Source organism: Rattus norvegicus, chromosome 10 (assembly GCF_036323735.1).
Source record: "Rattus norvegicus strain BN/NHsdMcwi chromosome 10, GRCr8, whole genome shotgun sequence".
Taxonomy (NCBI): Eukaryota; Metazoa; Chordata; class Mammalia; order Rodentia; family Muridae; genus Rattus; species Rattus norvegicus.
Genome location: NC_086028.1, coordinates 14,197,808 through 14,211,555, shown reverse-complemented (window position 1 = coordinate 14,211,555; position 13,748 = coordinate 14,197,808). Strand labels below are relative to the sequence as shown.

The following is a 13,748-nucleotide window of genomic DNA, read 5'->3' as shown; positions in this document are numbered from 1 at the left end:
CTATAACTATCATTAAATTAGAGTTCTGAGCCTCCTGCCCCTCTACTATAGCCCCATTCTTTTTTTTTTTTTTTTCTTTTTTTCGGAGCTGGGGCCTTGCGCTTGCTAGGCAAGCACTCTACCACTAGCTAAATCTCCAACCCCCCATTCTTTCTTTTAAAGTTCTTATGACTTTTTCTTTTTTAACTTTATGTTTGGGGCTAGGCATAGTGACACATGTCTTTAATTCCAGCACTCGGGAGGCAGGTAGATCTTAGTTCAAGGGCAGCCTGGTCAACAAAGCAAGTTCTAAGACAACCAGTGTTATGTAGAGACCCTGTCTCAAAAAGAAAACAAGAACTCAAAAACAAACAAACAAACCAAAATATCCTATGTGTGTATGTACATACGTATGCATGAACATGTGTCTAGGTTTGAGGACAATCTGTAGGAGTCACTTCTCTCTCCATTGTGTAGGTTCTAGAGATCAAACTAAAGTTGTCAAACTTGGCAGCAAGCAGCTTTACCCACTGAACCATTTTGTTGGCCAATTTTTGAAAGGCAATTTCATGGGTCCTCAACTGTTAGGTCATACACAGCCATGTCTGTTCTGGGGAAGCAGGGCAGTGCCAGAGTTCCATGTGGGACCCGAGGCAGGGAGCGTCTTCCTGTAAACAAACCCTCGCTGCTAAGCCCGTGCTTTAGGCTGCCTTTCATTGTGGCAGACCCTCACCACGGCACATATTAAGTACGTACCCAGGCTTCCTGATACACTACACGGCAGAGATACAACACCAGCTATGTGCAGTACTGCAAAATAAATTTATTTGAAGATAAACTGTCTTTTATAAAATGTCAGAGGCAACTTGAGATCTTAGATTTAACTTGTCTTGTAAAAAGATTGAACTTCAAGTAGCACAATTTTGTGTCTGTTTTTAATCTGGAACATTCTCTATGAAACAGCCAATTGTTTACACGACACACTTGACATCTGACTCCAGCACCAGTGGACCCGAAGCTGTCAGCTCTGGGGCTATAGGCTCGACACAGGAGAACGCTCTTCAGGCCACTGAGGCTTCTAGCTCAGGTCCTAGCATCCTAGCCTTTCCCTCCCCTGGCACACTCCAAAACCATAAGATCACAAACCAAGACTGACCCTCAGCCAAGCATGGGACAGAACTTATGCATGATGGTGCACAGGGCAGACCTTTCCTGACGTCCACCTGGCAGGCCTGGCTAACCAGGAGGCCCGAGCCTCAACCTTCCCAGGGCCCTACCTAGCTGCCAAGCAGCTGGGAAGAGGAAGGAAGGAGAAAGGAGGCGCTAGGGTGTGACAGCTCTTGCTCTCACCAGCAGGAGCTACGTGATGATCCTGGCAATGGCTTGAAGGGAGGGGAAGTCATCGTCCCGGGCAGCGTGCAGTGCCTGGTGGCTGCTGACGTCGCCGTGTGCCAGTACCTGCTGGCAGGTGGGGCACACACAGCAGTCCAGGCCCAACTGCTGGGTGCTGGTCTGCCACACATTCTTCTTGTTTTTCTTAGATTTGGAGCTGGGAGGCCTCTCACGGCTGCAGAAGTCAGTGTGTGCAGACAGCAGTTCCTGCTGTTTGGCTGTGTCTGGCAGGAGTGCCAGCAGCTCACTGAAGATCTTCTGGAAGTTCTCTCCAAGCAGGTCCCTGCAGCTCTTGTAGTACTGAGCTGCAGAGATCATCCCCTGCCACCCAGAGAAGCAGAGCCAGTCATTCTCACCCTAGGCAAAGGCAGGCAGGCCAGCCTCCCACCCGCTCCCACCTCACCTGTCTGAACTCTCCTGAATGGCTTTTAAACTTGCTGAAGCAGGCCTCATCGCTTTGTAGAAAGTCCTTGATAGACTGGATAAGCTGTAGGTTTCTCTCCCGGAAATTCTCAGGAACTAAGTAGGCTCCTGCTGTGGGTGCTAGCCGGGGTCTGAGGTCAGATGAGGAGGCTTGAGTCTTTAGGGTGGCTTAGGTTGCACCCTCCCACTAGTTCCCGATGGCAAAAGGTCAGGCAGCCCACCCCACTTACGCTTTCATGTTGGTGGTGGTAGTGGTGATGGTGGTAGTACTAGGAACACAGGTTGAGTGGGAGCTGGGCAAGAAACTAGAGAATCCAGGGGGTGGCTTGCTGATGGGAGGCACCAGGCCTGGTGGGGGTGGGGGTGGAGGTGGTGTGCCCTTCAAGAGCACCACGGTGCTGAAGCCTGCAGGGTGACATAAGAGCTTCAGTGTGGTCCCAACTAGCCCTGTAATTCTGCATGTCCAGCCCCAGTGGCTGGCCTATTCACATTCAGCCTTACGGCCAGCGCCCACTGTGGTGGGCCCACTGTGGGGAGCCCTAAGCATTATGAAGTGACATTAAGTAGCTAACTGTGGCAGCTCAAGGTGGCATCTACGTCCAGATTGCACTCAGCAGCACAGACCTGTCCAATGGGAGAACTGCGAGTCTGGCATACATTCCCACCACTCACTTCTCGGAAGCCTAAGGAACCCACTGGTACAAGGCACACATACCTGGGGGAGGAGGCATCCTGGGTGGACAAGGGCCTCCGAGAGCTGGAAAGTCTTCCTGTGGTATGGGGCAGGGGAGGGGACCTAGGGGCCTTGGAAGGCCTGGAGGTTCCTTTGGGATACTCCAAGCCAGGGCTGAGCCCTCTGAATGTCCATTGACAACGATGGTTACTGGCACTTCAGCTTTGCTCAAAGGGGCTTCGGGGACCTGCTCAGCCCCAGAAGGTTTTGGGGTATGATCAGGGGGCAACAGTGGGGATGATGTGGCCCCAGGCTTCTCAGAGCCCATCTTCTTCTTCTTGCCAACCTTGGCTGAATTCTGGTTGGCAACTGGTGCCAGCAAAGAAGAGACAGCCACTGTGGTGGGCACACTCCGCAGCTCCTGCACAGTGAGGCCACCACTATCCTCATCCACTGGGGCTGGACCACCCTTCCTGCCACCCCTGCTCCCTTTCCCTGCCTTCCGGGAAGGCTGGCTGCTACCAACTACAGCCTGGGCCCCTGGGGTGGGTGGGTTCCCTTTCTTGCTGCAGCTGCTATTCCAAGCTGAGATGAGGCTGGATGGGGCACTGCTGGGCTTGGGTGCGGAGGAAACCAGAGCAGGGAAATCCTCTTCCTGGAAGGTGTTCTTGCCCCTGGGAGGAGCAGGATAAGCCAGTGCCAAGCCTACAGAGCTTGGGGTAACCGCTGTGCAGCAGGAGGTGGAGACACAGAGGCTGGGGAAGTCTTCATCCTTGAGCTTGGGGTTGGGTGGTGGGAGGGTACTGGGTCCAAGGAGGGAAGAACTGGTTAGAGGCTCATCACCAGGCCTTGGCCAGATCTGCCCCTGTCTACCACACACCTCTTCCCAGTTCCATCACATACTTTGAGGGGGCAACCACTGGGCCTGGGCCTGTGGCTGAGAAGGCTTCTTGGCTTACAGGACCGTTTGTTGAGGTTTCCTTGGAGCCTATGGACATAAGATGAGTCCAGGTAAGGCTGTGATGGTAGGCTTGGGGAATGAGAGATAAGTGACCAGGGGCCGGCAGCTTGCCCCAAGCCCAGGCAGAGCCACCACCAGGTGGGACTGGGTTACCTGTGCCTTCACCCTGAGCCCGAGGCAGACGCCGGTGGCCACGGGATTCCTCGGGCACCCTGACTGCTGCTTCCTCTTTCTTGGGCCTGCTACCCTCCTCCCGGTCCTCGACCCTCTGAGTCTCCTCTTGTTGCTGGGCAGCCACAGAGGCCCTGATAGCGGCTGCTACTTCTCGGTCTTCTTCTTCCCTGGGATGGAGTAGAGGTGAAGAAAGACTTCAGACTGGGCAAGACCCAAAGACACAGCTCCGAGGGCAGTGTTTGGGTCAATCTGCAGTCTGGGCACATGCTTGCTTTGCAGGTACTTCATGACACAACTGTACTCTGCTCTCAGTGCCATTCCTCCCCTAGATTCCGCTGTCTCTGGCTAGTAAGAGGTAAAGAAGAAAGAACAGTCTACCTGCTGAGCAAACATGGTTGCCACCCTCAGACCCCAGGAACTCTGGCTGGAGCCCACTGGCCTCAGGCCCATTCCCAGCTTGACCGCTGGCAGCTGCCACCATGTGGAGGTGGTGCCAGGAGAATGTCAGTGGCATGCAAATCCTCCCACCTCTTGTACCTCCAGCTTCCCCGGCGGTTCTGCTGGGCTCCACGCCCGCTGGCCCGGCCAGCTCGGCCCTGGCGGTTGTACCTGTCCACCTCCTCGTAGTCCTCACCACTGACGACTCCTGTGGTCAGTACACAGCCTGTCACTGTCACTGGCCACAAGCAGGACAGAAGAACTGCTGTCCAGAACACACTGAGGCCAGTCAGTACTCCTGTCTGGAAGGCAGAGGCTTCCCCACCCCCAACAGCTTATGATCCACAAGATAGGCCTGGACACTGCAGAATCCAAACCAGCTGTGACCTTTGAAAATTAGTACCCAATTGGTGTAAGGACAGGAAGTAGGCCCCGCCTTTGGAGATGGGAGAGATGAGTCAGCGATAGTCTCCTGAGGCAGGGAAGGACCCCAAGGACTTCAGAGCAAAACACTGGAGAGGGGTGTGAGCGGCAGGCAAGGAGCTCCCAACTAACAAGGAATGGTGAGACAGGCCGAGTGGGTGCCTCCTGTGTCTCTTAGCTGGGCAGAAGGAAGTCTAAGTGAGACCTAGGTCTGAAGTCCAGGAAGCGGATACTCACAGAAGGTCCCAGTACCTAAGCCTGGCTGAGCCTATGGCCACCTAGCTCACCCTCACTCCGGCGTGAGTGCCGTGGTGCAAAGCTAAATTGAAGGTCAATCTGACGGTTCTGGCGTGCCTCGGCCCGGCTGCGGCTGTGGCAAGCTGTTTTGTGAGCCTTGAGGTCAATCTCAGTGCGGAAGGCATGGGTGAACTGCTCAGTGCTGCAACGGCCCTCCTCACATAGGAAGTGCTTCTCCCGGAAGTGCTCACGCAGGTACGCATAATCGCTGGCAGACAGAGTCAGCAGAAGCCAGATCAGCTACTGTATAATCAGAAACTCCCAGAAAAGTCCTAGGAGAAAGTCACCTCTACACTCCCTGCAGCATCCTGGGTGGTGCCCCCCATGGTACTTCCAGACCCCACTCCCTGCAGCAGCCCCGCCCCGCCCACCTATAGTAGTCCTGGGCCCCATCGGCATCACAGAAGTGGCAGAAGTAGTGGTCGCGACGCAGGTGCTTGAGCAGCTCATCATTGTCCAGGTAGCGCTCGTCACAGAACTTACAGAGTGGGTGTCCCCGATGGGATGTGTCATCAGGGTCACCCTGCATACGGTGTCGAGCCAGGTCCTTGCGTGAGTACCACTTGCGCTCATGGGTGAAGATCTGAAGAAAACACAGGGGAATGGGTGGACCCTGACAGTGCCAGCTCTGCCCCAGAGCCCACTGAAGGCTGGGGGGATCCTTACAGCCACTGGGACGCGCCCCCCCCACCCCGTGCCCACTCATAAGCAACCTAAGGCTCTGTGGGGGCCTGGTGGTTTCTGGGGGTTCCCCAGGGCAGGCATACCTTGAGGTGCTTGAGGCACAACTTGCAGCAGAAGAGCTCGTGCTGCTTCCGCATGTGCTGCTCCAAGTCCCCAAAGAGGCTGAAGGGTGGCAGGTGAGGGCACCGTGGGCACTCGTGCTGTAGCAGCTGCCTGGGGAGAAACCAGAACCACCCACATGTTTGGCTCTAAGTGTTGTCCAGAACAGAGTCACAGGCCAGGCTCCCACCTAGGGACACGACAACTGTATGCACAAGATATGGGGTCCAAGTCTGTGGTCCTAGACCTCAGCCATGAGGAGAGTACCCCATGATAATCATATCCTCCCTGGGCTTTTACAGACCCTGAATTAAATATGTTTGCATATTCTTGTGTCCTTCAAAAGGCTAAAACAGCAAATATACCCCTCATCTCCACTGCCACCTTAGTGGAGAGCCAGGAGCTCCCTACCTCAGGAGAGAGATCAGAGGTCACCAGCACTATGTATGTACTCCCCCAGCCTGGTTCTGAGGGGGACAGCTGCAGCCTCCCCAGCTAAGAACCCTCACCTGTACAACGCAAACACCTTTCCATCTGCAAAATAGATGTCATATTTCTTCTCATGTTGGAGCTGATGAATGGGGATCATAGCAAAGGCAGGGAGTTTCTTCCCAAAGACCACCTGGAGAGACAGTAGTAATCAGGACCTGGAAGGAAGGGCCGAGAACCAAGCACAGACAGAAGAGGCGCCCTCAATAATCCTAAACTGGTAGCAGCCACCGGATCCCCAGACAGCCTAGATCTCCTCTTATTCCAAGTTACCCACAAGAACTACACCACAGGTGTGATATCCAGGTTCTCCACCAGGAGGCAGTCATGCTTCCTGTAGACCTGGTATTCACCCACAGCTCCACCCTAAGGCTGCACAGAGGAGCTCAACACAGAACAACTTTCATAGGGTGGTGTAGGTTTGAAGGTGGTGCCTAGCAGCTGTTAGGTGCATTAACACTGGCTACCCTGTCCTGAACCACGCTAACATGTTTCCATGGTGCCACAGGAGAAAGGGGCTCCTGCACGATTGGTATCTGGACCTGGTCACAGCCTTATGACTGACTTCTGCTTCTTGCAGGCTGCCTAAATCACAGGTATGAGCCTGTGATTTTGCATGCAGCCACTGGAGAAGCAGCAGCCTTAGAGGGCACAGAGCAAGACTTGGAGCACAGTAGGTGCCCTGAGACAGGATCTGGACCCCCAAACCTTCCCTTGCACCCTCCTAGGTTCCCTCTTCTCTCCATGAGGCTCCTCCGGTGGTGACTTGCAGTGCCAACTCCACAGTGATCCTTCTGTCACACCTCAGACTCAAGCGCTCTCGCCCAGCTGCCTCTTTGCTACTGCCCCACATCCCGCCCGGGTCACAAGCAGCTGAGGCCTTTCCAAATACATTCCTACCTTAGGAAAGGTCACACCAAGGTCATCCGTTAGGTCTAGGCTTAGCCCAGGAGGGTATTCTGAACCTAAGAGTTTGGGGTAGCTCAGGAGTGAGCAGGGAAAATGGGTCCATTCTCGATCATAACCACACACAGGGCCCCAGGCAGTGAAATAACTGGAGCTGGTTCTGGGAAGGAGCTGAGGAAGAGCTCAGTTCCACTGTGACACATCATACTGAGAAGTGGCACACGGACTTCTCCTCCACACGGTCTGCTCCTCTAACTGCTCCTTATCAGGCTTCTCCATGATTCAACCACACCACTCTTAGGGATGGGAGCAGGTCAGCAGTGGCCTAATAAATCCTATCTGGTAGGGTTGAACGAGATGGACTTCCTGTCTTGTGCTCCATCTGGCTCAAGTACAACTGCACCCCAAACACCATCTTTATTTAGTTTTTTACATTAAAAAAAAAAAAAAAAGGTCAGGCAGCAGGTGAGTGAGTCTCTGAGTTTGAGACCAGCCTGGCGAACAAGTTCGAGGACAGCCAGGGCTACATAGAGAAACCCTGTCTTAAAAAATTAAAAAAAAAAAAAAAAAAAAGCAAAAAGCATCCCGCCCCTGCTTCCAAAGTGTCCAAATTATGGGCATGTGTTACCACACCAGGCTAGTAGTGCTCGCCCTAAAGGCAAGCCAATGAAGTCTTCCAGTGGGGATTCCGTCCACGGGCTGTACTGCCCCTCAGGGCAGCTTTCTTGTTCCCAGGAAACTCTTTTCTAGGTCCCAAGTATGGCCAGGACACCCTAACCTCTATGCTGTTTCCTTCCCAACACTGGGGGAAGCTCATACCCAGCCTTCCAATCATCCCCAGGGCTTCCTCCCCAGCCTAGATCCACGAGGGGCTCAAGGAGGGGCATGAACTGTGCACGGAGCCGATAGGAAGGACACAGAGCCTAAAATCCCGAGCACAAGCATCTACAGGGCCACACAGCACCAGACACATCCACATCCAACTTAGCTCCTCCAGGCAGGCAAAGAGCAGTCGGGGAAACTCCCTGGAGCTGCCAAAAAGCATCTAAGCCCAGCAGACGTAGCGGAGGATCAACTTCCTTCCCTAAAGAAAGCTGTGCCAGGGACGCCCCCGTCACTGCCACTAGCTCCAGGGACCTCTCAGCTGTGCACTTGGATCTACTCTGTGGCATCGCAGGCTATCACAGAAGAGGTTCGTCTACCTCCGGGCTATGGGCACAGCCCCTGAACACCTTTTCTGGGCTGCCAGTGCCAGAGCAGGCAGAGTAGGGAGTTCATCTGTGCCACCTCGTCTTATGATCCATGCCCTAAACATGCTGGCTTGTTGTTCATCCACAAAACATCGCTGGGAACAGCCTAAGACTAAGAGCAGCTGTGCCCAGAGGACAGGCAGGAGGACAGCACACATCCTACAAGGATAAGACCAGAAGCTAAACAGTTCTTTCTAAAGCCTGGCTGGTGACCAAGCAGGGATGCCGAGTAATGGGATGGGCATGCGGGGAGAGCCAGACCTGCTTTACCTTATGCCACGGATGCTAAGAACCAAGAGGCATCATCTGACCGCAGGGCAGAGCAGTGTCAAGGGGCCACCGAGCCAAGTCTGAATGGGAGTGGGGTGGGATCTGCCAAGCAGGAACAGAGACCAGCAGGACCCAGGCCTACCAGTCTGATGGAGGTGGCCTAAGCTGCATACCCACCTAGGTCAGGCTGAGGGGTAGGGAAGGAAGACACAGGTTGGCTCAAGAAGGGAACAGTAGGACAGGACAAGGCTTAGGAAAGGGACCACGGGCAATGCAGGACAAAGGCTAGGTGCGCTGGGTCTGAAGCTTGTAGGCCTGGAGTGGTAGGCAGAAAACGCTGCCTCTCTTCAGGCAGGGAGAGCAGGACTACCCATCTAGACTGCCTGGGCATGTAATGGAAGAACAAGACAGCCTGGAGGGTCACCAGTGTACCCAAGGGAACAACAGGAGTCCAACCAGCAGGACCCTTTCTTCCTGGACACATTCCAGTGAGGCTAGGAGGGGACAAAGGAACATGTAAGTGTGGGGGAAATAATCTGCCTGGCTGTGAGGGGGCAAAATCAAGGAGTTAGTGAGGAGCCTTAGGAAGGGTCACGGCCTGAGAAAAAAGCTAAAACTGGGTCTGGGTGTGAGGCTGGGCTATTCGGAGAGTCCTGGGTAGGCTAGGCAGCATATGATACGGAGGCCAGGCAGGGATGCTTCTGAATCAACTGTGTGGGATTGGCAACTCAGTTCCAAGAAGACGGAGGGGGTGGGAAGCTTGCTCAGCCGGGGTCTGCCAGAGGACCTTCCTCACTTCCAACATGCAATATGTGCTCAATAAAGACCACATAAAAGACAGGTGGGGTATCATGTATCAAAAGTGTACAGAGGCTGGACAGATGGCTCAGTGGTTAAGAGTGCTTCCTTCTCTCCCCAAGAACCTGGATTTGGTTCACACAACCCACACAGAGGCTTACAACCATCTGCACCTCCAGTTCCAGGGGATCCAACATCATCTTCCAACACACACACACACACACACACACACACACACACACACACACACATACACACACACACACACACACACACACGCATATGCACACACGCAAGAAAAATAAATCAGCCAGATGTGGTAGCACACACCTTTCATCCCAACATACTGAAGGTAAAGGCATGTGGATTTCTGTTGAGTTTAAGCCACCCTGGTACACAGTGAATCCCATAACAGCCAGAGTTACATTGAGAAACCCCATCTCAAAAAAATAAATACAACTTTTAACTTAAAAAGGATTATTTTGGGGTTGGGGATTTGGCCCTGGGTTCAGTCCCCAGCTCAAAAAGAAAAAAAGGATTATTTTATGTATATATATTCCTTCACGTATGTCTATGCACAACGCTAATGTTAGGGGCTCACGGATGCTAGAAACAGGTGTGGTGGGAGTCCAATTAGGGACAGGAGCAGAGACAGCCTTTGGAAAGGCCAGGAATCTTAGCACTCAGGAGGCAGAGACGGGTAGATCTCTGGGAATTCTAAACCAGCCTCTGTATACAGTGAGACTGTCTCAGAGAAAGGAAGACTGGGAGGGACCACAGATGACAGATAGGCATTCACAACAGAAAAATACCATTGAGTCATCAGGTACAGCCTGTTGACCCGGGCCTTGGAATAACCCTGGGAAGGCCTTCAGCATTCCCCTCCCACTTCCTGCTTGCGGGTGGGGGTGTGGCCTGTCCAGAGACATGACACACTGGAGAGCAACAGGATGAGAAAATGGCTCTAGAGAGAGATGTCCAGAGGAACACAAGCAGCTCTAAGAAAGACTGAACACAAACTCCCCCACCATTCAGCATGGAATCAATAATGTCCATCACCTCCACAGCCTCACAGCAGATGGGAGCCCACCTAAGCTGCCATGCTCAAAAGTCCGGATTACCCTGGTTCTTCACCAGACCAGCAACTTCAAACTTGTCACCCCCCACTCCGAAACCTGTACAAGGTTCACCCAGCAAAGGGAGCTGGCCAGTTACACATGACATTTTTGTTTGTTTTAAGGCAGGGTTTCTGGCTGTCCAAACTCATTCTGTAGGCCAAGCTTGGCCTTGAACTCAGAGATCTGCCTGCCTGTGCTTCAGAGTGCTGGGATTTAAAGGTGTGTGCCGCCCCCATCCAGCTTCATATGACATCTTAACACACACCCCTCCTGATTTTCACTTAGTCACACGAAGGGACTAAGGGTCATTGTGGAATTCTGGGTATGAATACAGGTCATATTTAGAGGGTAATGCACGACTCAGTAAGGGACAAGGTAGGGCTGAGGGTGAAGCTGCTAGGGTACCAGTGGAGGAAAAGCAGGATGAAGAGAGAGGCTGAGCTGGACAGGTATTGCCTCACCCAACTTCCCAACAACCCCAGCTGCCCAGCATAGTGGTGCAAGTCCAAGAGGAAGCCCAGGGTTGGCCAGGAACACATAGTGCCAAACCACACCCCAGCCAGGGCAAGATGACAGCTCATGTCAACAGCCCCTGCCACAGAGCTCTTAGAGGGTGTGGGGCAGACACTGCCTACAGCTGACACATGTGCGTGTGTTCACTCACTTCCTGAGTGAGACCCAAAGCCCATACATAAAGACCTACAAAGTGTCTTCCCAGAAAGAAGCTACAGGTGTGCTAAAAACCTCAGTGTCAGGACCTTTCCATCAGCGAGTGTGCAAGACTGGCCAGCAAACTCCAGCAAGGACCTCTGAGTGAGCGCTAGCTAAAAACTTCCAGAGATGTTTCTGAATTCCCAGAATCCAGTAGGCTAAGGCTCCTTCCACCACCACACTACTGTCTGAGGTCTGAGCTCCTCCCCGGTACCACATGGATGCTTAGGGAATGTTCCAGGATTCCAGCTGGGTGTGCTGGGCATGGAGGGAATGACCCTCAGGAGTTAGAGGTAGGTAGATCTCTGTGAGTTCAAGGCCACCCTGTTCCATAGAATGAGTTCCAGGACAGCCCAGCTACATAGTGAGACCCTGTCTCGATATGGGACATGGTGGTGCATTGCCTTTTATCTCAGCAATCAGGAGGCAGATACTGGTAGATCTCTGGGTTTGAGGAGACCATGTTCTACATAAGTTCCAAGCCAGCCAGGACTACAGAGTGAGACCCTGTCTCAAAGAAAATTAAAAAGGTCAGAAAGTGAAAAAAGAAAAAAAAAAAAAAACCCAACAATTTCTTGACATTATTTCTATCTCGGCATCACTTCTAGGAACAGGAAAGAGTGATTAGCCACTAGCCAAAACCTTCCATGAACCAACCAAGGTAATTTCACAATTCTGAAAGCAAACAGATCTCTAAAGGCAGCAAACCAAAGGAGGTTCGGCTGGATACTCCCCACCAACAGCTGGCATTGCTGGAGTGTGGATGTACACCATGAGCCCTCTGACCCACCCCTCAAGGATTTCCAAGTCTAGACAATCAGAAACATCCTCTTCCCACCAATCTAGAAGGAAACCTCAAAGCTAAAACTAGTAACAAGGAGGAAACTTCCTAAAATTGTGGACCGCCACGCACCTAGGAATCAGGTCCTGGTATCACCTCCACTCTACAAATGGAAACGCTGTCTCAGGAGCTAAGGGTCACCGGTGGGGCCCAGAAGCCCAACTAGTCAGGAAATGTCCAGTTTAACCCTTCTCTCCCCCCAACCCCCAGCAGTCAGCTTACAGGGTAGACAGTCCCTGGAGGTTCCCCCTGGCTGTCTGCTCCATCTCAGTGACGATCCCGAAAAAACTAAGATTCACAGACAGGAGGGCTCTCGACCTGACCTTGCCCTTCCCGCAGCCGGGTCACAGGGAAAAGTCCCCAGGCTTATTAGAGTTCCCACAGGCATCGCTCCTCCTTCCCCGGCCCAGCCGCCTCTGGCTTCTCCCAGCCCCAGGAGGCCCGGTGATCGCATGGCGCCTCGACCGACCACCGGGCCTCCGGAGGGAGCGGGCGCGGCCAGGCCGCAGCCGGACACTGAGCAGGCAAAGCCATCAGGAGTCCACCCTCCCCGCGCCCGGTCGCGCGCCCCGCTGGCGCACCTGGCGTAGCTCCTCGCGGCATACGGCGCAGTAGCGCTGCTCGCACAGCACCCGCATCTTGGTAGAGCACCGGTAGCACACCGGGTGATCGCAGCGACCCAGCGCCGTAGCCTCCAGGTCACCGCAGCACAGCACGCAGCTCCCGCCGCCTCGCTCCGGCGCTGCCACCGCCTCCAGAGCCGCGCGCCGCCCCTCGGCGCCCGCCGCCGCCATGGCCGGGCTCCGGCCCCCTCCCGGCCGGCGCGGCACGGCGCGGCCTGGCTCCCGGAGGACCCGCCCCTTCCGTCGACGTCACTGCCCCTCTAGGCAACCGCCCCGCCTGGCGGAAGTGCGCGCTACGACTTCCGCCCGCCCGGGTCTGGTGTGGTACAGAGCTGCTGTTCGATCCCGACGTTCTACCCCGTGACTCCAGTGCAAACCTTCCCGGTCATATAAATGCGGGGACTCTCCGCCTTCCCCGACCCTAGCTCTAGAGACGCCAAAGGAAGCGTAGGGTATCCAGCATTTCCGATACACCACGAACAGTGTTAAGCTAAGTATCACACAAACTTTCCTGGACCATACTTATTCGTATTATACTTCTATCTTAAATGCAAATTTAACGGGACGTCCTGGGAATATATCTCAGTGGCAGAGACTTGCCTACCATGCCTGGGTTCCATTCCCAGCAGTATATATATTTCTCTTGTTGTAAGACATATACATCCAGCCAGACATAGTATCTAGAAAAGGGAAGCACCTAGAGGTGGTTGAGTGGATAGTGGTGAACCCTAGGCTTCAAGTCACTGCAGTTGTTGGGAGGTCTCTGGATTTCTTATGAAGTGAGATAGGTCCACATCTGAACCCTTCTAGAAGGAGGCAGTATATTGTGTGTGAGAGTCGAGAGTACCGATAGCTAGCTAGAGTCAGAGAAACGGCCTAAAGCTCTAATTCTGGTACTTACGTGCTTGTGAACTAGGTTGGCCCACCGAAGCCTCATTTGTAAAACTGGGGAAACCATACCAAGTAAGTAAAGTGGACTGGGTTACACTTGCTATCTTCAGACAGATAAGGGGGATTTACCTCTCCCAGGCAACTGGGCAGCTGTTAAGTACTGTTGAAATGACAGGGTGTGGTCACACACACACCTTTAATCCTAGCACTCACAGGCACTGACTTTGTAAGGTTTTTTTTTTTTAAAGATTTATTCATTTGTTATATATAAGTACACTGTAGCTGTCTTCAGACACCAGAAGAAGTCA

At 53.4% G+C, this 13,748-nt stretch overlaps 1 protein-coding gene across 5 annotated transcripts; it reads right to left on the bottom strand.

Annotated features, from left to right (window-relative positions):
- Positions 1-782: 782 nt before the first annotated feature.
- Positions 783-12,793, bottom strand: Zfp598 (zinc finger protein 598). 5 transcript variants are annotated; one of them, XM_039085356.2, is made up of 12 exons: positions 12,508-12,793; positions 6,053-6,165; positions 5,528-5,657; positions 5,132-5,343; positions 4,751-4,968; positions 4,131-4,248; positions 3,582-3,769; positions 3,371-3,455; positions 2,510-3,291; positions 2,025-2,199; positions 1,775-1,925; positions 783-1,692 (listed from the first exon to the last, which is right to left on the bottom strand). In XM_039085356.2, exons 1-12 carry the CDS (start codon positions 12,718-12,720, stop codon positions 1,339-1,341), a joined length of 2,739 nt encoding a protein of 912 aa, XP_038941284.1. In that variant the 5' UTR covers positions 12,721-12,793; the 3' UTR covers positions 783-1,338. The 5 variants fall into 5 exon arrangements, with proteins under 5 accessions (XP_038941284.1, XP_038941285.1, XP_006245996.1 ...); XM_039085357.2 differs by having other exon boundaries at positions 4,140-4,248; XM_006245934.5 differs by having other exon boundaries at positions 2,510-3,270; positions 12,508-12,792.
- Between the last annotated feature and the right edge of the window lie 955 nt (positions 12,794-13,748).